Source organism: Sitophilus oryzae, unplaced genomic scaffold (assembly GCF_002938485.1).
Source record: "Sitophilus oryzae breed Bouriz unplaced genomic scaffold, Soryzae_2.0 scaffold_965_pilon_pilon, whole genome shotgun sequence".
NCBI classification, from domain to species: Eukaryota; Metazoa; Arthropoda; class Insecta; order Coleoptera; family Curculionidae; genus Sitophilus; species Sitophilus oryzae.
The window spans coordinates 197,438-220,904 of NW_022147600.1; the positions used below are offsets into that span (position 1 = coordinate 197,438).

The following is a 23,467-nucleotide window of genomic DNA, read 5'->3' on the forward strand; positions in this document are numbered from 1 at the left end:
ACTAGGTACTTTACTGAGATAAATTGACATTAAAACTTGCTTTACTGAAATTATTTATCTTATATTTTACTTAACAACTAAATCTTTCTCATACTTGTTTAGAGAAAAATAGTAAATAATTAATAATAATAATGAATTGCCATTATTTCCCCAAGAAAATACATGTAATATTAACAAAATGCAATCTGTTAAAATAGTCTAGCTGCAATAGCTACTCAACCAGAACATCCTAACTTAACAAAACCAAAAATAGCTCTTTACAAATTGCAGCTCCGGATCTACAGGTTGGTGCCTCACATACGAGGCGGAGGCTCCAAGGAGAACGGTACTGTTTGACCAGCGGATCTGTAGCTACGGAAGGAATGCGAGAAAAAAAAAATCGATATTGCCACGTTTATCTATAAAATTGCAAAATTGCCAGACATGAACTATAAATTTAATATATTTTTATTATATATAATGTGTTTAGCATATATTCTGAAGTATATTACTAAGGAATTTTAACGTAGTTCATATTGTTCGATATGTTTTATTTAATAACTTATTTCTTTCATTCTGTATAATCTGCCTATTATGAAAGTTGAAGATTTTCAACGATATCATTGGCAAACCGGCATCGCCGCGCATGGCCGCCTATTCATCGAACATGATTGGCAGTACGTCACAGGATTTGTTACCACGCGGTTGCCATGGCTTTTACGCCTTTCCTATTCGCTTGCTTTATCCCCAACTTCACGGTCTCTTCTGAAAAGAGTAGGAATATTGAATACTATTGAAATATCCAGTGGCGGTGTCATTTTTTTGATCATTATTACTTTATTTCATTATTTTATACCGGTTATCCTAAACTTTATTCCTATATTTTTAGTATATTTGATAGTTAAGTTGTGTTTTATTGTTTTGTTATCTTGTTATAATGTTTTTCGTTCGTAGTTTTTAATTATTAATATCAAGTTTGATCGTATATTTGTGTTTTAAAACGAATAAATTTGTTAAGGGTAAGACGCTACATAGTCAGACAAGAGAAATAATAGCTAATTTATATAGGTAAGTTAATAATAACGTGGATGAAATCTCATTTGGTGTATTTCCTTGTGTTCATAATAGGGTTTGCGATGAAGAAGCTACAGAGAGTTCGCTTGAGTTGCCGCTTAAACGTAAACTTGAGCGGATATTTCTTTATACCGGAGTTAGCGTATCGGCTATAAAAAAATTCACACAGAAGATAAAAAAAAGGCTGAAAACTAACCCCGATAAAATGATATCCTCTCTGGAAAGAAACGACCACGTGAGACTGCTGTCGAAAAGCTCAACGACTTTTTCGAAGTGGTCAGGAATTTGATAAATAGATTTTATCTCGAATTCAAACTCGTCCCCACAATTAGAAAGCTTTTGCAAAAATTGCAGGAAGAATCGAATTTTCCTTTTGCAGGGAAACGCTTAGGGGGTTATTAAAATCAAATGAATTTTTTTGGCGTAAATGTTAAAATAACAGATAAATATTAATGGAGCGGCCCATTATATTGCAGAGAGAGATATAAATATATATACGCGAAATTCGAAAATATAGCCAAGTATTATCTATTTGGATGTAACATATGGGTAGACAATGACCTAACCTTTAAAAACTGCTGCGGAGCGATACCATATCTGGTGTAATAGGCAATATTGGATCTACTGGTGAGTAAAATTATGTTTTGTTTGCGCTTCCAAAGTTAACTATTTTCAAGATTTTTTTTTTGCTGGAAATAGTTATATCTAAAATTATGTATTATAGAAAAAAATATAGTTAGTACCGATATAAATAAATATACCTCAAGACTCAGTCTTGATCATCTGGTGATGGCAGACATGGTTAGCGAAACGTGCGTCCAGTGTAAAATTAAAAGTGTTTTGGTGTATTGTACTGATTTAGTGTTTTATTTTGCTGTGTAACACCAAAGGTTCCAATCCCCAGCTGTAATTATTTCTTCTATTATATTAACAACACAATAATAAAATGATTCAAAATATTTAAGGGAGCTTTAATAAAAGCTTTTAGTGTTTATCTGCTAACTCAACAGTAACGATTCAAACAGCATAAAGTTTTTTGGAAAAAATTATTAATCTGAGTATTATATTTATGATACACATTATTTTCATATAACACCGTACGCCCATGCCTATTTTATGAATGAAATTGGGCGTGTTTTGTTTACAACTGCGTTCCCCTGCCGATACCCCGTAGCTACAGATCCGTTGGTCACACTTTAGTTGATATCGAAATTAAAAGTTGGTAGCATATTGTCGGTGAAATGTGATAAACTGCTAACTCCATTATACCTAATTTTACAGGAGAGCAAAAAAACGGTATAAAAAATATGTACATATGTAGGAAGTATTTTCACGCGTTAATATATGATAAAGAGATAAGAATCTTATTTGCTGGGGGACAATAAAACTCAATATTTTGTGTCACATAATTTGTTTCAGACACAATAGGGAGATAGCAGGTATTCGTCTTGCAGAAATCTATACTAATATATAAAATCCTTAAGTGACTGACATACTGATTAATCACGATCCTGCTCAAACCACTCAACGTAAGAAGCTCAATTTTGGCATACAGGTTGATTCTAGGGTGTAGAGGTTCGATAAGAAGGGATTTTTCGAAATTCCAGTTCCAAGAGGGTGAAACCACCCCTCAAATATTACAATATTTTTTATTTATAAAACGGTCAAGTTTCCGAAAAAAACGCTTAAACACGTATATTTTGTTTTGTTTTTTTTTACATATTTTAAGATTTTTTTAAGGGTGTTTCGAAAAATCTGGTCATTGATTAATCACGATCCCGCTTAAAGCGCTTGACGTAAAAAGCTGATTTTTGGAAAACAGATTGACTTTAGGGTGTAGAGGTTCGATAAGAAGGCATTTTTGCAAACTCGAGTTCTAAGGGGGTGAAACTATCCCTCAAATATTAAAATATTTTTTATTTAAAAACCGGTGAGTTTTTCGGAAAAACTCTTAAACACGTATATTTTATTTTGTTGTTTTACATATTTTAAGATTTTTTATAAATTTATACAGGGTGTTTCATAAAATATGACCATTGAGTAATCACGATTCTGCTTAAACTGCTTGACGTTTAAAGCTGATTTTTTGCAAACGAATTGACTGTGGGGTATAGAGGTTCGATAAGGAGGGGTTTCTCGAATCTCAAATTCCAAGAGGGTGAAAACGCCCCTCAAATATTACAATATTTGTTATTTAAAAAACGGTTAGTCTTTCGGGAAAACGCTTGGACAAGCATAATTTATTTGTTTTTTTACATATTTTGAAATTTTTTAAAAAATCATACAGGGTGTTCCAAAAAGTTGGGTAATTTCTTAACCACGATTCTGCTTAAACTGCTTGACGTAAAAAGCTTATTTTTGGCAAACGGATTTTTCGAAAGTCAAATTCCAACGAGATGAAACTACCCCTCAAATATTACCAAGTTATATAATAATATCGCCATATTGTTTTTTTCTCATGCTAACATAAATGTGGGAAAATTTTATTCACTTTGTATGTTAATGGAAATTCTTGCTATATATATAATAATTAATTCAACGCAAACGAAGTCGCTGGTACACGCTAGTATTAATATATTTTTGTTTTGGTAGTATGTAATATATGCCACAAAGCTACGAAAAGCGCTTCTTATCTATGAAATATTTATTAGGCGTAAATTACCTTTACATGCTATAATCAAAAGACAATTTATTCTTTTCAGAGAAAAACTACCTAATGCGAAATAGAGTTGTATCCCAATAGAGTGAACTTTTTTTAAGCACTAAACTAACGTATAATTAAAAATATATAACGCGGAATTATGAGTTAAAGTTAAAGAGAGAATAATCTTACGAACGAACTGAAATTTATAAAAATCATAAAAAAAACAAGTATTTCAAATAGAGTTTTGGAAATTCAATCAATTGACACATTTTTTAGTGGTTTATTTCTCTAAATGTCAAATTTGACAGATACGCAAAAAAACAGGTTGATTTTTAAGTCCATTTAAATCAAAAAATAAAGCTGAAGTAAAATTTCACTTAAAGCAATAAATAGAAAAAAACTGACCAACCATGCTCGATACAAATTTAACTCGAAAGCTGATCACTACTGTTTCAATTCATGTTCCCGCCTTTACTGCTGATTATACCGGGTGCGTCTCAAAAGTGGCTCACCCCTATAAGTTTTTTATTTTTTCTGTTAAAAAAACGAGGTTTGGTATGTTAGTATATGACATAAATGTAGAATTTTTTTAGAATTTAGAATGAGTGGGAGGGGGGTTAATCACTTCGACCTTACAGATCCATTGTGTCCCCCTTTCTTGAATCATAACTCATCATACAGTCCCAGGGCTTTGACAAAAGCCAGTATCTGGGACGGTTTTATAGAGGGTAGTTCTCCATCTCCAATATCAGTCGTACCAAAATTCATGGCACGAATGGTTGTCATCTCGGCGCACTCAGTGATGAGGTGTACTGGTGTTTCCCCATCTTCCCCACAGAATCTGCATTCGCCGTTTCTTCTTAGTTTCAATCTACTGAGGTGTTCGTTGAGGAGACAGTGTCCTGTTAAAAACCCCGTGACAATCCGAAGATTGTTCTTACTCAGACCCAGGAAGATCTGTGATTTTTCTTCATCATAAGCCCTCAGAAACTTCTTCGAGTGTCTTAGACCATTGGAAAATTTCCATTCCAGGTTGCGGATGGAATCTTCCAAGTTCTTGAGTTCCGCCTTGAGTTGGTTACCACTTGGAAAGCAGAACGGTTCTGGTTCAGTTAGTGGAGTGTTCGCTGCTTTCCTAGCTAGATTATTTGCTTTTTCATTGCCTTCTATCCCTTGGTGAGCAGGCACCCAGTGTAGGAGGACTTTGTTTTCTTTGCCTAATTTATTCAGCTTCTCTATGCATTCTTTGACCAATTTCGAATTGATTGATACTGAGTTGATCGCCTTTAACGCTGCTTGACTATCAGATAAGATGGCTATTTCTTGTTTCCGATAGTTCCTATCTAAGATAAGTTGTACGCATCTCTCGATAGCGTAGATTTCTGCCTGTAGGATACTAGGGTAAGTGCCCATTGGTTCGGAGTAATTAGCTCTCGGCGCAAACACTCCGATCCCTGTTCCCGTATTGGTTTTGGAAGCATCAGTATACCAAGTTATGGTATGGTCTTTTAACTGCTGGGCAAGCGTTTCGCTCTTCCAATCCTTCTTATTGCTCAATACTACATTGACATGTTTGTCAAAGTTGTACGTTCTTGGCATATCGTCCACTGGGAGTTGCATGAGTTGTATTTCCTTTTTGAGGGTGTTCCAAGCCCCTGATCTGACAATTCTCCCAGTACTAATTCCGTTAGTGACCATTCTAATCATTGTCGCATTGGCATATCTACCAATGACAATGTGCAGTGGTGTTAGATCTAGAATGACCTCCATTGCTGCTGTTGGACAGGTTCTCATGGCTCCTGTGATGCAAACACATGCTAGTCTCTGGACTTTGCATAGGTTTAGCCTTACCGTCCGTTGCTCTAGTTTTGTGTACCAGGCAACTGCTCCATAAGTAATCATGGGTCTTACTATCATGGATATGGACATAAATGTAACATTATGTCCTTTATATTATTATTTATACTATTAACAGATTATTTCCTATGTCCTTTACGTTCAAGTCGATGTTTTCGGTTGTTAGTTTCGGGAGAGGATCTTTTTAACAGGAAGTAATAAAACAAACATCTTTTTCGAACGTGAATATTTTTAAATTCCCAAACTTATAGAAGGACAAAGCAAATAAACTGTAGAACTTAGAAGTAAACAGAAAAATTGTAAAGATAGACCTTAGATAAAAACGCTGGGACGTTGTAAAACCAATAACCACCCTTGATAACATGTTTAACTATCGCCGGATGTTTGTAAAGGATCTGGGAACTTTAGAAAAGCACGTACCTAGATGTAAATGGCGCCAAACGAGGATTAAATACTTAAAATGGTCATAGTACTGCCATCTAACAAAGGGAGGTCGAACCAACTTGGTTTGAAGGGCGGTGTCAAGCTGACCTATCAAACAAAGAACAGTACCTTTAGGGATGATCCTATTGGCTAAGTACCGAATTCACCACCCTTCAACCCTGCATGTTGGAACCTCGGGGTTGTTGTTAGGCAGAAAATTTAGTTCGGTTTAAGTTTCTAAAAGAGACGGTTCTCCCTCCCTATAATTTTAAGTCTGGTGTCTGACAATAGTTGTTTTTTAAGTCATTTTGTCAAATATTCTTAATTTCTGTTTTATTGTCCTTCTTGAATATTATTTTATTGTGTTGATCTAGTAACGAAAGGTTCAATTTATTAAGTAATTGCCATTATTTCTCAATAAAGCAGACACCAGACAAGTTTCCTGTATTTATCTATTTCTCTATTTTTAATAGTAATAAGTAACTTTTATCTTATATATTTTTTTTTTGTTGTTCTTTAATTTTTTTTAATATTAAATTTAAATGTTTCTTTAAAAACTCGGCCCATTTATTTCTATAATAAAAATAACCAAGTGTTTTAAAAGTATATAAATAAGATCATTATGAACGAGCAGATCTCCAGAGCAGTCCAGAAAGGACTCGAGAAAAGAGCTACAGATTTTCGAGCAGAGGTTGGGCCGCAATTGAAGTAAGTTATATAGTAGATTTGTGTAACTAACATCATCAAGACAAAGCATTAAACATACGCCCCAAAGAGTCGGTGTACTTCTTATCCAAGTTTGCCTTCCGCTCAACTTATTTTTTTATAATTATAAAATAGTCAAGCTACCCATAACAAAAAAAGATGAATCTGAAAAGATTTGTCACAAATTAGGATTGATTATTGACGTATTCAATTGTTTTCGGTCACTTCCTGTTTCACCGGAAATGACTACAACTTTTGATTTTTTTTACTGTAAGAGTAAGGAGTACAAGGTTGCACGACTTGACAACATCGATGATGTACTGGACGCCTTTCTGGTATAGTAACATAGTATGGTATTGGAATTATAATAGGAGTTATACTTTTTGTTTGTTTATCAGTTCGGACAACGATCTGGTCCGTTTTTAATTACGTCAGTTCTTTCATCTCTGCTTATTATAACAATGTTATTTTCAATGTTAAGAGATATATTAATAGGTATGTTGATATGATTTTCAGAAATAATAGTATTTTCAATAACTACACTAGAATTTTACCTGCAGTCATTGTCATCCGGTAACGGTTTGGGTGTGGATATAATCGTAATATAATCTCTTAATAATGGCCACATAGATAGTAGATTAAATTTAAAGGAACGAAATCACAGAAAGAATCCAGTGGTTTTCAAAATTTAAACAATTTTTTTTCAAAATTTTCAAAGTAAAATAACTGGGCCTATTTTGGAAAAACGGTAAAGAGAAAATTATTCTTTTATCGAGATCTACCAGCCCTGGAAACATTTGTGTGTGTGTGCACTTATTGAGGACTCACCCTTTATAACAATTGATGGGTAAAACCTTTTATCTTACGTTTAATCTCGAAATTGATATAACTTAACTTATAACAATGAAACTCCTTTATTAGAAGAATACTATATTAATATAATATGGTTACCATTATAATCACAAAAAGTATATCTATTGTATCGTCCTCTAATGTATTTAATATGATCCCCACTGGGAAGGTCTGAAACATCCTGAGCACATAATGAAATTTTCGTAAGATTGATAAAAATGTTCATCGCACCTCGAGCAATCGATAGTGTCCTGATAACATCCACCAGAACTGCACTGATGGCCCATGCTAATCTGGTTTCTATAACAACCGCCCTCACAAACATTAATCGGGTTGTACATGTAGCTGTTCAAACATGACGAGGAGCATTGGTGGGATGTCATACGACGCCCACTGTAAGAGTAAGGAGTACAAGGTTGCACGACTTGACAACATCCATGATGTACTGGACGCCTTTCTGGTATAGTAACATAGTATGGTACTGGAATTATAATAGGAGTTATACAGTTCGGACAACGATCTGATCCGTTTTTAATTACCTCAGTTCTTTCATCTCTGCTTATTATAACAATGTTATTTTCAATGTTAAGCGATATATTAATAGGTATGTTGATATGATTTTCAGAAGTAATAGTATTATCAATAACTACACTAGAATTTTGCCTGTAGTCATTGTCATCCGGTGACGGTTTGGGTGTGGATATAATCGTAATATAATCTCTTAATAATGGCCACATAGATAGTAGATTAAATTTAAAGGAACGAAATCACAGAAAGAATCCAGTGGTTTTCAAAATTTAAGCAATTTTTTCTCAAAATTTTCAAAGTAAAATAACTGGGCCTATTTTGGAAAAACGGTAAAGAGAAAATTATTCTTTTATGGAGATCTACCAGCCCTGGAAACATTTGTGTGTGTGTGCACTTATTGAGGACTGACCCTTTATAACAATTGATGGGTAAAACCTTTTATCTTACGTTTAATCTCGGAATTGATATAACTTAACTTATAACAATGAAACTCCTTTATTAGAAGAATACTATATTAATATAATATGGTTACCATTATAATCACAAAAAGTATATCTATTGTATCGTCCTGTAATGTATTTAATATGATCCCCACTGGGAAGGTCTGAAACATCCTGAGCACATCATGAAATTTTCGTAAGATTGATAAAAATGTTCATCGCACCTCGAGCAATCGATAGTGTCCTGATAACATCCACCAGAACTGCACTGATGGCCCATGCTAATCTGGTTTCTATAACAACCGCCCTCACAAACATTAATCGGGTTGTACATGTAGCTGTCCAAACATGACGAGGAGCATTGGTGGGATGTCATACGACACCCACTGTAAGAGTAAGGAGTACAAGGTTGCACGACTTGACAACATCCATGATGTACTGGACGCCTTTCTGGTATAGTAACATAGTATGGTATAGGAATTTTAATGGGAGGTATACAGTTCGGACAACGATCTGATCCGTTTTTAATTACGTCCGTTCTTTCATCTCTGCTTGTTATAACAATATTATTTTCGTTATTAAGCGTTATATTAATAGGTATGTTGATATGATTTTCAGAAGTAATAGTATTTTCAATCACTACACTAGAATTTTGCCTGTAGTCCTTATTATCCGGTGATGGTTCGGGTGTGGATACAAACCGACACGGTGAAGCTGTGGGCGGTGAAGGTGTGGGCGGTATGGGTCTGGGAGGACAACAATTTCTATTATGACAAGTCCGTCTGCGACAATTCGTATTGCATGTACATGCACGAGATTTCTCACAGCGTGAACAACATGTATTTTCACAAGAAGAACAGCATGAGTCACTATGACAATTATCAGAATCACATTCGGTATCTGAACATCGGTCACTGTATCCTATACAATTATCGATTTCATCGCAATCACTTTCATAGCCAAAAGGATATGTAGTACAGCGACTAATAATCGAAGTGGCGAAAATCAGTATTATCCATTTTGTTATCTGAAACAAAGAACTAAAATTAGAAATGTTTACATCTGATATTGTAAATAATGTTACAGTAAAAGTCGGAAATCAGTGATTGTTAACAATTACTAATAAAAGCTCAAATTCAGGAGCGCCGGGAGCATATTCGGAATTCACCGACACATTAGCCGCTCAGGATAGTTCGGGTGCTGCGTAAAGTGCCGTCGTATTAGACTAATACGTTGGCGATTTGCGATGCGCTTAAAATATTGTTACTTTCTTCGGAAGTTTGTAAATCGGATTAATTTGATCTGCGTAATTTTTTATGATCAATCAGTAATCGTCTGTATTGGTTTTCATTGTTTTCCAGTGATTAGCACATTTCGAGCAGATTGCTAATTCAAAAACATGGATTTTAAGACATTACCAGCTGTACCTGATAAATAAATAGTCTCCAATAAACTGAGGTTACAGATTACTGATATAAACAGATTTTAGATTGTAGATGCTGCTTTTTGCAGAGAATTTAAATAATAACAGTAATGCTATTAATGTATCATTAATATAAAATAAATAGAAATAGCACAGCTTTTGTTTATACTGCGCAAAAGTCTTATACCACAGAATATCTAGCTACGCAACAGAAAAATACTTGTAATGAAAGAGCTAAAATTGCACAAATAAAATACTAGATGGCGCGACAATATCATAATCAGAATATAATTGGAAATTTTGAACTTTCGGTTTTAGATCGACGGCACATCGACGGCCTTGAAGCTCGCCTAAATATGCACAGTTGCCAGATTCAAAAAGACCTTTAATTGGCATCCCATTCTTTTTCTGGTGTATAATAGTTTCTTTCTATTCTTCTTTTCTTGTCAGACACACTTATGTTAATTGTTCGTTTGGCTTTTAAAATAGTTTTAAGTATATTATTACAAAACATATACTCAAAAAATACATTTTTAATATACACAACCTTATATTGTTAACTAAGAAAATACATTTAATTACCTTTAAAAATATACAGGGCGATTGATAGTGATATTTATTAATGCTGGAAAGTTAGTAATGAAATATAAGTTTAATAATAATGGAAATATTTTATTAAAATGCAGTAACACACAACAAATCTTTATAAAGAAACGTAACTATACCAAATTAGGGCCCAATCGACGATGATATCATAATATTGGACTCCACTCGATATGCTTCAAGGTACCGTAATATTGCAAATTTACCGAAGATCCGTAGTATACCAAGTTTAAGCCCAATCGATCGCCAGGAAATGGTATCATAATGTAGTACTATAGAAGGTACCACTTTATATGCTCCATGGTTCCACAAAATTACAATGTCACCGGAGATACGTAGTATACCAAGTTTAAGCCCTATATCAACCGCCATGTATCTATTATGGTGCTATATTATAGTATGGTACCACTTGATATGATTCATGGTACTATAATATTGCAATGTCATCAAAAATATGCAAGTATATATCAAATACGAGCCCAATCGAACATCAGGAAGTGGTATCATAATGTAGTACTATAGAAGGTACCACTTTATATGCTCCATGGAACCATAATATTACAATGTTACTAAAGATAAGTAGATACCAAGTTTAAGCTCAATCGAACGCCATGTATCGTAATATGGTACTATATTATAGTATACTATTTCCCATATAAAATGACAGCGATCTTCATTTCATAGCTATCGCTAACGCCGTTTTTCCCCGATCATACGGTATAAAGTATGAACACAATTGAACGTCAGAAAGTGGTATCATAATAGTAGAACAATACTTATTATATTGTCGCCGAATTACAATCAAAATTCAGGATTCAATTACAATCAAACGTCAGGAACTGATTATTGAACCCCAACTAATATGGCAAGTTAAATACGTACTTAAACCTGACTAAACGTTTGAAAAAGAGCACTGATCTATTTTAATATGTTTAAATGATGTAGCAAATTGAAGGTAGGATTTATCAGAAAGTATTACAATATGAATTACACAATGGCAACACTGCACAAAATTTCTTTTAAATTTCGATTGTAGAAAACTATTTTCTTTTAAATTTATCGCCCTCTATTATGTAGTAGCGAAACTACCGCATCAAAATATCTGATTTGGAGACAGGCTTTTAAAGCCTGTCTCCTTTTGATACCTACAATTTTATACATGTAACGAGGCTTCTGTTGCGTAGCTAGATATTCTGAGCTTATACGCTTTCATGCGAATGCTAGATATACCATACGATTACAAAAATGGCATCAGAGCTGGCATTGGAATAAAGATAACTGTCATTTTGTATGTAAAATTATGTAAGGAATGTCAATGATCATCGTTTCCAAACCAACTAGACGATGTTTTTTTTTCGATCATACGGTACTTGCGATAAGTCTTAAAACTTAACTTACCCTTTATTAAGGCTCCAATCATTCTATTATCGGCATGGAAGCTTAAAACTGCTTAGCGAGTAAATTTTAGTTTATTTTTATTTTATTATAGAATGGATAAGTGCCTTGGTAAATGTTAGAAGAGAATTTTTTGAAAGAGTTTTAAAAACATTTTAAGATTGGCTCTGATACTACGTCTAATAAGTATTTAGGAGATTTCATGACTGCCATTTTGATGGCAAACAAAGAAAAATAGGGAAGCGAGCCGCAAAAGGAATTCACGAAATATAGACTGTCCAGTAAAATTATTAGTAACTATCAAACAATTTCTTCTAGATACAAAATTAAAAAAAAATATGGAATTAGGATGTAATAAATGCAAAAAATAAAAATATGTCTTAATGTTTTTATATTCATATATATTTTTGCTAATATGTTTTTCTTAGACTTTAGTTGTTTAGTAATGTCTATAAACAAAGTAATCCACCATCATTTCGCCATTAATCTTTATCTAACAGAAAGTATGTTTTTTAAGTTTTAAATTTTAGTTAGAATTTTATACTAAAAATGACAAATTGAAAATTGCTTCATAAAATTTTTGAAAATCATATTGCTTATATTAAATGGAATACACCGTAAAGTTTAATTTTAGTATGAAAGATAATTTCTGTTCAAGTCAGTTTTGTATAATTTTCTAACAGTTCTCGATTTACCATAACCTATACTGTAATGCAATATGCAGACAACAGTATTTCGTTTTCGTAAATCACCGACGCATAAGGGTTGGGACTAGTCTAAAGCCCCGTTCTCAGAACTGCGTCGTGTCGACAGCGACACTGATTGACACTTCAAACGACCAATGGGAGCTGTACTAAATTTAAAATTGACAGCTGTTTGAATTTTGTACAAATCTGATTGGTTCTTTTGTCGTGTCGCTGGCGACAGTCGCAGTTCTGAGAACGGGGCTTAATACGTCGGTATTTTAGCAATCGTCCGTCGCTGTACCCGACCTAATCCGAGCGGCTAATGTGTCGGTGAATTACGAATATGCGCGCCGGGCAATTAAAACCTCGTGGGTGCTCATCAAATATGAGCAAATGTAAGAAATTTCCAGATTGCTACATTGGTTGTATTTATTATACTTTTTACATAAGTAAGATACATAACAAAATTAGGAAAATACCATATCAATTTATGCCATTTTTGCAATTCTATTCAGTGTAATTTGAGTTATGCAGAAATAAAACTTTTTAGTACAGATACAAATTTGTGAAAATATTAAGTACATAATATTATGTATATTGTATATCCATTACAGTCGTGTAAAGGCAGGCAGTAAAACAGACAGATACTGTATTTTATGTAGAGATACAAAATGAATAAACATAAAAATTGCTGAGAAGAGCTGCTAGTGAAGAGATATTGAAAAGCTTGTGGAATCATCGGTGACACGGGAAGGACTAAATATTAGTCCTATAAAAAAACCGTATTAATATCTCCTTCACCAAGCGAAGAATTTTAGAGAGACTAGGACCACTAAGACTCTGTATTGAAGGAATTCATCTCCCGGGGGAGGTCAAGTATCTGGAATGACGCTAGATACCAAACTAAAAAAGGATAAATTACAGATTTTGGACGACAGATGCTACAACAAGTTAGTGTTATTGGAAAAGTGTTTTATATTCCACTGTACTAAAAATCTGCTAACACAAAATTCTAATTGGCTCTATTACATGAACACGTAATTTACCCAAACAAGAAACATTGAAACACTCTAAGTATTCTGTGTACTATTATTAGGGTATGTATATTTCCAAAACATGGCAGTGATTAATTTGTCAAAGAACTTATCGAATGTTATACGAGCCCTAACAACTATATGTTGGGACAAGGTCATATTTTGGAATTATTGCCCTGGTGTTTCAAAATGACTGAAAAATATATGTTTAATTTTTTAAATATAAACATAGCCATATATCCTAAACAACTTGACAATATTTTTATGAATTTGTAAATCAATCCATATTTACAGTAGCGGATTTTGTTCATAAAAGGACAAATTTACTGACAACTAAATGTTGGGACAAGTATTTTTAAATAATTAATATCATCATAGGCGGCTTTGCTGTAAACGTCACAAATGTCGCAAACTGTTTACTTCAGCATTGACAATTTGCAAGTGACTCGATACTTTGAATAGTGAGATTTACTGTAAGTACTTTTAATTTTTTTAATTTTCAATTTTGTTAATTATTTAATTCAAAGTAATGGTCCGTGGAAAAGCTACAAATCAAAAACTATGCGAAATTATCATTTATCAATACAGTACAGCATAAACAATTCGAAAAATTTCTGATGATTTAAAAAATACGGCGAATCTGCCAATGTAGACATTAGAGGTAAAAGTTCGGGAAGGCTAAAAGTTGTATCTCAAAGAGATTTACGAAATTTAGTAAAAATTTGGGAGAAGAAGTACCCTTCGCGAAGTAACAGTTAAATGGAATACTGTAACTGGTTTAAATATATCAAGAGAATGTTGCCGAAAATATATCCATAAATGTGGTCTGGGGTTTTACAAGGTAAACTTTAGTTTGTGTGGATAATCAATTACCTGAAGATTATTGATACAAATTCTTATTTAGGCCAAAGAAAAGCCACTACTGACAGATATTCAAAAGAAAAATCGCTACAATTGGGCAAAATCTAAATTATCGTGGACACAAAATGTTTGGAATAAGGTCATATTTAGCGATGAGTCTAAATTTCATGTTTGCGTTGGAGATCATCGAAAACGAATAATACGAAATAAAGCAGAAGCCTTTTATAAAGATTGCATAAAGAGGGTTGTTAAATTTCCTAAGGGGACTATAGTTTGAAGTTGCATGTCAGCAAGAGGTTTGGGCAAATTAAATTTTAGAGATGGCACTGTTAATGCCCAAAAATATCAACATATACTTGAGACCTCACTTTTGCCTAGTGCTCAAGAATTGTTTCCAAACGAAGACTATATTTTCCAACAAAATGGAGCATCGTGCCATTCAGCAAAATCAACTAAAAATTTGTTCGGTAATAATAACATAAAAGTTCTATCCCATCCTGCAAGTAGTCCGGACTTCAATGTTATAGAAACCGTATGGCATAAAATGAGGCAATATTTAAGAAACCACCCTCAACGAACAATTTTTGATTTGCGAACAAAACTGCAGGAAATTTGGGATAATTTTTCTCCTGAAATGTGCCAATCTTTGGTAAATACAATGCCAATAAGAGTTCAGGCAGTTGTTAAGGCGAAAGGTGATGTAACTCCGTATTAAACAAATTTCTTGTTGTGTTGTCCCAATATATAGTTGTCAGCAAATTTGGCTTGATTTTGGCAAAATAAGCTATTATCAAAAGTGATTTGTTTGCAAAGTTCTAAAAATATAGTAAAATTGTCTAGATCATATTGTAATGTTTGAATTTAGAATAATAAACAAAATAAATTGAGTCGTTTTAACATATTACTATTTTTATTGCAAAAAAGACCTTGTCCCAACATATAGTTGTTAGGGCTCGTAGATATTACTTAAATTATTATTATAGTTACTATTATATTTAATAAATAATATAATAATTTAATGATATGATATTATTAACTTAATTTATTATTCATATTATTTTGTTCGAAATAAAGATGAAATGTTTCAAATAGATTAATATAATTTCTTAAAAAAAAACAATTCTATTATATTTCTATTATAAGATTTTTTATAATTTCGCAACTAAAATAAAAACTAAATTTGTTATTCATGTTTATCTCTAAAATGGTGCCCTACAAATGGATGGATAACTTTTTAGTCTAAAATTTGCTTTAACTGTCTATTTGTGTTGTAAAGTAAAGTAAAGATTTCAGTTAACGTCTCCTTTTTGCTGCCAGGGCTAATCTGGACGGGGCCTACTTTGTTTACGCGGAATCCGAACCGCGGTCCTCGGCCATATCATGGTCAATGGCCTACCGACTTAGGAAGTGTCTAAATCAACTCTTACTCACGAGATATCCGATCTCATCCGGCCTCGAACCGGCGTGAATGAGCAGTGTGTATCAATAGATTTTACACTTTTCCCTTGAACAACAGCACGATAACAGAGTTTCGAACCGGTCACACGTCCATCCATCAGTATCGCCTTACGTCGCTTAACTTCGGTGTTCTAATGGGAACCGGTGTTTCAACGTAGTTAGGCCGTTACTATTTGCTATTTGTGTTGTGAACATAGTTTTCTACGATGTTTTCTATCCCATATAACACACAATATCCGCAGTATATTCATAGAATGTCGGAATGTCCCATTATAAGATCATCTTATAAAGACATCTATAGAATATCCTCCAGACATCCTGAAATCCTGTAGATGTCTCAGAATAGAATATTCTATGGATATCTCTCTGTCGTATATCTAATGTACATCTAGCTGAGATATCCAAACATGCTCATGATAATAAAATATCCTAACAATATCGTCTAGATATTTAGGAAAAATAAATAATGTACTACTTTTTATATTACATAAAGTGCAATAAACCATACAGATAGATATATATTACGTCAAGGCAACAAAATATCCTGTTGGTATCTTCTGGATAATCTGGATATTTATGAGCTTGGCCACTCCCAGTAATACAGAGAATTTAAAACGCCCGCGCAAAAAATTTCCCACAATCCATCTCGACAGTTGTTTATTTTTTATGGTTTTTGCATCCTGTATTATTCACAGTGTTGCCATACCTACTGTTTTAGCAGTAGATCTACTGCTTTGCAAATTATTCTACTGTTCTTCTTCTCTCGACTCAAAATCTACTGTTAATTAAATGATAAATAATATCATTCGAATTCACATAAAAAATCTAAAATATTTTTTAATTCTTGCATGCATATATGACCAATCGCGTTTTGTCTTGTCATTCCTACATTCAATACCTAATCAGTATTACACCGCTATGTTTCACACCATTACAAAAAAAAAAACGGCGTCAGCAATGGCAGTGAAGATCGCTGCCTGTAAAACTATATGTAAAATTATATGGGAAATGTCATCGAAGTTCCAAGCCAACTGGACGCTGTTTTTTTATCATATGGTATAAGGGTAAGCGAAAAGCGATCGGCAAAACTGGAAAACTGATTGCGTTGTGTTCCTTTTGATTACAGATTATTATGCGTGATGTCTGTTGGAATAATTCGCCGAAAAATAAATTATATAATATATTAATTCACTTTAATCTATAACAACGTTGTGGTGTGATATTGTGATTTTGTGTTGACTATACATTTATATTGAACAAACTGCTGATATGTAATAAATTCAAGGGTAAATTAATTGTTATCTGTCAAATTATTGAAATTTGACAGGTAACAATTAATTTACTACTAAATTTACTAAACTAATTAGACTAGTTATTTTATGTTGCTTTGTTTTGGTAATATTCTGTTTAACGTTTTTGTTTTTAATGTATTTTATACTTTATATACTTAAAATTTTAATATTATAGCATATGAAAGTATACATTTTAAATATACTTCTTTTTGACATCGATCTACTTCTTTTTTTGACATCGATCTACTGCTAGCCTAAAATCTGGTCTGGCAACACTGATTATTCAGTTCTTTGAGAAAGGCGGGTTCTCACTTGTCAGTTTCGCTGACGCAGTCTGACTGATTCATTATCAATGAAAAATAAAAAACAACGATTGTGTTCACACGTTTCATGTTTTGCTACATTCAGTATTCAGTTGGTCCAAACATTCTAATGTGGTGATTTCGTATAGACATGAAAATGGTTAAAACAAAAATTGAAACCAGATGTTCGCGAAGTTTGTTTACAATTAGCAAATGAATTACAGAATATTCTGGTGAATCAGAAAAGAAAAAAAAAAAACGTCGTAGGTGGTCAGGTCCTGGATATTGCGAAGAAATAAACGGGGTGCTAGTGAAACTATATTAAAAGAATTAATTAACTTAACTTGTAAACTGCACAAATCACGAAAATGTAGTTCTCACGCTTCAGTTTCTATTCATTATTCGATAATGATCAGTCAAAATGAAAAAAAGTAGAACTGGTTTTCACTTTAACTGAAAGTACGAATATACTGATCATTTAACATGAAAATGTGTTCTGACGTTCATTGTTTGTTCAGTATCACTGAATCAGTCAGACTGCGTCAGCGAAACTGACAAGTGAGAACCCGCCTTTAGTGAGATTCGAGGTGAATTCGGTCGTTTGTCGATATTGGATGGGCTTAAAAATGACTGAAACTAACAAAACTGGTTGAGTTTGACTTAATTTTTTTATACTCATAGTTCTAGCCTATGGTTCTAGCCTTGTTTTAGCAGAAATTCTATCCTAACCTCAACTAATGTCGAAAAACGACGAACAACTCAGGGTCTCACAATGAAGAATTTGTGACAAAATTATTTGTGAAAATTTGTTGAAAATCGCTTGTTCTTTATCCCTAAACTCATTTTCGTGTTTAATCTATTCAAACAGAAATCCTATTTTTGGGTTTAAATTGTGATTTTCTGGAATGTGTGGTGTTAGAAATTATACCTGTATCCTGTGTGCTAACTTTGATGTAAACTGTTGCTGCTAGACATAAACTGCTAGACTCCATAAAGGGTAGTATAATCTGGTATAATACCATACGATCGAAAAAAACGGCGCCAGAGGTGGCTTGGAAATGAAGATTGCTGTTATTTTGTACGTAAAATTATATGGGGAATGTCATCGATCGTAATTTTCAAGCCAATTGAACGCCGTTTTTTTTTCAATGGTACAGTATAAATTGAAAGCTCTTAACTAATACAAATAAACTTCTAAATTTTGACGCAAAATTCATTGACATAATATGTAGGTATATTTTAGAGCTGTTAATAAAAATATCCAATGAATAACGTCAAAATGTGGCTAAATAAAACTAAATCGCGAACGTTTTTACTATAAACTAAGGATGAAGTAAGTATTGTCAAATAACAGTCCTCATATAATGTCCTAAAAATATTCTATAATGCTCCCAACATCATCGTTGTATTATCCTAGAAATATCCCAAATAATCGTAAAAAGCTTGCCTAGGGATGTCTTGAAGATGACTTTTTTTGTCCCACTTACTATATTACTATATCCTTGGTGGATATCCTCAAGATATCTATAGGATTGTGTTGTGTTATATGGGATAGGTATCTCGAAAACTAATGGAGATAGAGAGTCGGTTAAATGGGGAAAGAATTGCAGTTTTGTGGGGTCATAAATATGCGCCTTTCAGATTTTTGGAAAAATTCATGGCTTAATAGATATTTCGAAAAAAAACAAATTTCGGCTATTTTAAAAATGGTCCTTAATTCCATTATAATCTATTTTAGACAAAAAGTTTTCAGAAAAAAGTTATAGATAATCACATTTTTAATGAGATTTTTGTGTTCTCCGTTTTTTTCTAAAGTCTGTCATTTTTGACATATGACACAAACTTATCTTTTTTTAAATGGAAACCATAGTTGGCCATGACTTCACAAGAAGCGTCATTTTCTAAGCTTTTCAGCGATATAAGCTAATGTTTTTTTCGAAAAATGATTGAGTTATAGCCAATTCTTATAATTTTTAAAAAAATTCACTTAGTTAGCCGTGGAAACAAGTTCAATCGTCGTTGCTCTCAGAAATACCAAACTGTCATATCCAAACTTGTAAATTAAAATAACTATAAATTGTAAATATTGTTACGTTTTTCGTCGGTTCCGTGTGGATAGAAAGTCACAATTTATTTAAACACTATTTTGTTTACTACCACTAATTAACAAAAACAATAACGATAAAAGATTTATAGAACTATTTACAAACGATTTATAACTAAGAATTTATTTTGAATTTTTAGCGCGTCAACTGCACTGGTAATTTATAACTGCCCTATCTAGGCCACAGCCGCCGGCTTTTATACCGACCGCTAAAGGTCTCTAGAATAGTCCATAGATCGTTAGGTGCATAGAGAAAGCATAAATTTAGAGACTCGCGACTTTCATTATGTCACTCCGCCCCCCCCCCAATATAAAAGAAATTTAAAAATTATTTATATCATAATTATTCAAACTCAGGGATAGGAAGAGGTGGACCAATTTCATGGGTCTCCTCGATCACCTGACCTATGCATTTTAGATTTTTTTATGGGGTATATATTTTGAACATTTTCTAAAATAACTTAAAGTGTATGTAGTGATATTATTTTTTTAACTTTTAGTTTGTTAATGTAAATTGTAAACAACCGTTTAATAAAATATTCTGTCTTTATATAAGTTATAAATTATAATAATTAAATAAATAACAGAATAAGAATACCATACCTGCAAACTAAGTGAAATTAGCCAAGAAAAATAAGAATTGGCTATAACTCAGTAATTTTTCGAGAAAAAAAACCTATTATAACTTATATCGCTGAAAAGCTTAAAAATGACGCTGTTTATGAAGTCATAGCCAATTGTGGTTTTGATTTAAAAAAACAAGTTTGTGTCATATTTCAAAAATCAAAGGCTTTAGAAAAAAACGGAGAACGCAATCTCATTAAAGATGGGATTATCTATAACTTTTATCTGAAAACTTTTTGTCTAAAGTAGATTATAATGGAATTAGGGACCATTTTTAAAATAGCCGAAATTTGTTTTTTTATGAGCACACAAAACTGCAATTCTTTCCGCATTTAACCGACTCTCTATCTCCAGCAGTTTCCGAGACACCTATAGGGAACATCGTAGAAAACACACCCATATAGGAACATATATTTATATCCTGCTATAACAGCAAATAATAAAAAATTGAGATTTTAAATGCATTTCTTTATGGCGCACTTTCCAAAGAGATATACAGGGTTGTTCACCACATACGACACGGAGTATTGTAGCTAAACGATTAGATTTTTACAAATTGTAAGTGTTGGGTTCATTGAAGGACTATTAGAGCTACAATATGAAAATATTTTTACAAGATACAGAGTGTCCCAAATAAGTAAAAAATATTATAGTTGTATTTTTATAAATAGAACACCTTGTATATTATTCTATTTTTGGATTCTACGATTGAAATAAAGGTAAATTTGATTAAGGTTTATAACACTTTAACCTTACGGTTTTTGAAATATTTTCAATTTTATGAAATTGCAGTAAAAAATTTAAGGCTTTATTTCTCCAAGAGTATCAAAGTTTTTAATATTATATATTTACTGAAGATTATTTATTGATCAGATATTGTGTTGCAGTAATAAAAACTTTACTACATTATACAGAGTGTCCAAAAATTTATATTAAATAATTACTAGCTTTAAACGGCAATAACTTGTTTAATTTAAATGGAACACCCTATATATTTGAGGTGAATCAGATGCACAATGTAATTGTCTATCAAATTGTTTTGTTCCATTTTTACCCATCTCTTCAAGTTTTCATAGAAAATGCATTTTCTTCTAATTTAGACCTCATTTATCACTATACCCATGGAATATTGACATTTCAGCTTATTTTTAAAGATGTAACAAATTTTCAAAGGGTACAGATACTAATATTGTCGATATAGTTGGCTTATTTAATTAAAAAATAAAAAAACTGTTATATTTTTTGTTAGAGGACCAATTAATATGATCTTAGTATTCAAACTACATTAATTGACTACGTTGTAGTAATACTTGCTCCAAATACTAAAAAAAAATAATTTTGTGTGGGTATTAGACAGTGTGGTAAAAAGTAACACCTTATAAATTTTATTTCATTTATTGACAAATACTTATTTATAAAAATAGAGACATTCGTTTTCATAACTTATTATTATATTGATTTCTGAGCCAAATCCACATTTATTTAGAATAATTTATTAATTAAAACAATTTAAAATATGTAATTAACTAATTTTTAGTGTTTTTGGTAGGAAATAATGATGGTATATTTAATTGGTATACTCTTTTACAAAGATTTAAATAGTTTTTTGTATACCAATGGGCTTGCAATATTTACCACCAGTACATTTTGTACATATTATGGTGCTATAAAAAATATGAAATGTCAATATTCCATAGATATAGTGATAAATGAGGTCTAAATTATAAGAAAATGCATTTTCAACGAAAACTTGAAGAGATGGGTAAAAATGGTATAATACAATTTGATAGACAATTACATTGTGCATCTGAATCACGTAAAATATATAGGGTGTTCCATTTAAATTAAACAAGTTAATGCCGTTTAAAGCTAGTAATTATTTAATATAAATTTTTGGACACTCTGTGTAAGGTAGTAAATTTTTTATTATTGCAACACAATATCTGATCAATAAATAATCTTCAGTAAATATTTAGTATTAAAAACTTTGATACCCTGGGAGAAATAAAGCCTTAAAATTTTTAATGCAATTTCATAAAATTGAAAATATTTCAAAAACGGTAAGGTTTAAGTGTGATAAACCTTAATCAAATTTACCTTTATTTCAATCGTAGAATCCAAAAATAGAATAATATACAGGGTGTTCCATTTAAAAAAATACAACTATATTTTTTACTTATTTGGGACACTCTGTATCTTGTAAAAATAGTTTTAAATTGTAGCTCTAATAGACCTTCAACCAACCCAAAACTTACAATTTGTAAAAATCTAGTCGTTTAGCTACAATACTCCGTGTCGTATGTGATGAACAACCCTGTATAACCTTTTATACTAAGTATATTAATAATTTTATGAGACATGCGAAATCTTACCATTTTATCAAACACTTAAAATGCATTAACGTTTAGAATAAACTTGGTGGTCTGAATTAAAGCATAGTTATAAATTTCTATTTAAAGATGTTTTATCAAAGAATCCTTGGTCTTGGTTTACTTACACTATTCCATAAAGTAGGCAATGAGAATAATGTTAATTTAGGTTAAACTAGGAAGGGGAATTAATATATTAGCAAGAAAAGAATAAAATATAAAACAAAACATGATTTTCACACTTTCAGATATTAATAAAAAAAATAGTTTTATTGATTTTGCCAGGCTTGATCAGTGTGAAAGCCGCCGATTTCAATGATTTGACTAGAGGTGACTAAAAACCCTTGCTGACACGGTCAAAAGGTACTTAGACCATAGACTTAGACCAAGTCAATCGGATGCTGCCGTTATAAATATACCTATACAGGGTGTTCCAATATTCCGTAGACATTGAACTACTACGTGTTTTTGGAATCATGATAAGTTCATTGGACAAAATTTACCTCTGTACAAAAATGCTTCGTTTGTCCGCTAGAGGGCATCATACTTAAAAAATAAATACATTTAAAAAAAAAACAACGCTTTATTGTACAAAAAGCCAAAACAGCTTCATCGACAAAGCAAAACAAAAAAAGCACAAAAACAAATATACAAATAATACAAAAAATGTCATACAATACAAATCAATTCAAAAAAAAATTTACGTCATAAAATTACAAATAAAACATATATGGACATTGCAGAACACAGGCGTATCTAGAAAATTTTACAAAAGGAAAACTGTAAATGGATAAAATCATGTTATAATAACATA

The 23,467-nt window shown here is 32.2% G+C and overlaps 1 protein-coding gene across 1 annotated transcript; it reads right to left on the bottom strand.

The window, feature by feature from the left end:
- Nucleotides 1-8,558: 8,558 nt before the first annotated feature.
- LOC115891084 lies at nt 8,559-22,718 on the bottom strand. Its single transcript, XM_030911483.1, has 2 exons — nt 22,657-22,718; nt 8,559-9,529 (listed from the first exon to the last, which is right to left on the bottom strand). The coding sequence occupies exons 1-2, from the start codon at nt 22,657-22,659 to the stop codon at nt 8,642-8,644; spliced, it is 891 nt and encodes a 296-aa protein (XP_030767343.1). The 5' UTR covers nt 22,660-22,718; the 3' UTR covers nt 8,559-8,641.
- Nucleotides 22,719-23,467: the final 749 nt, after the last annotated feature.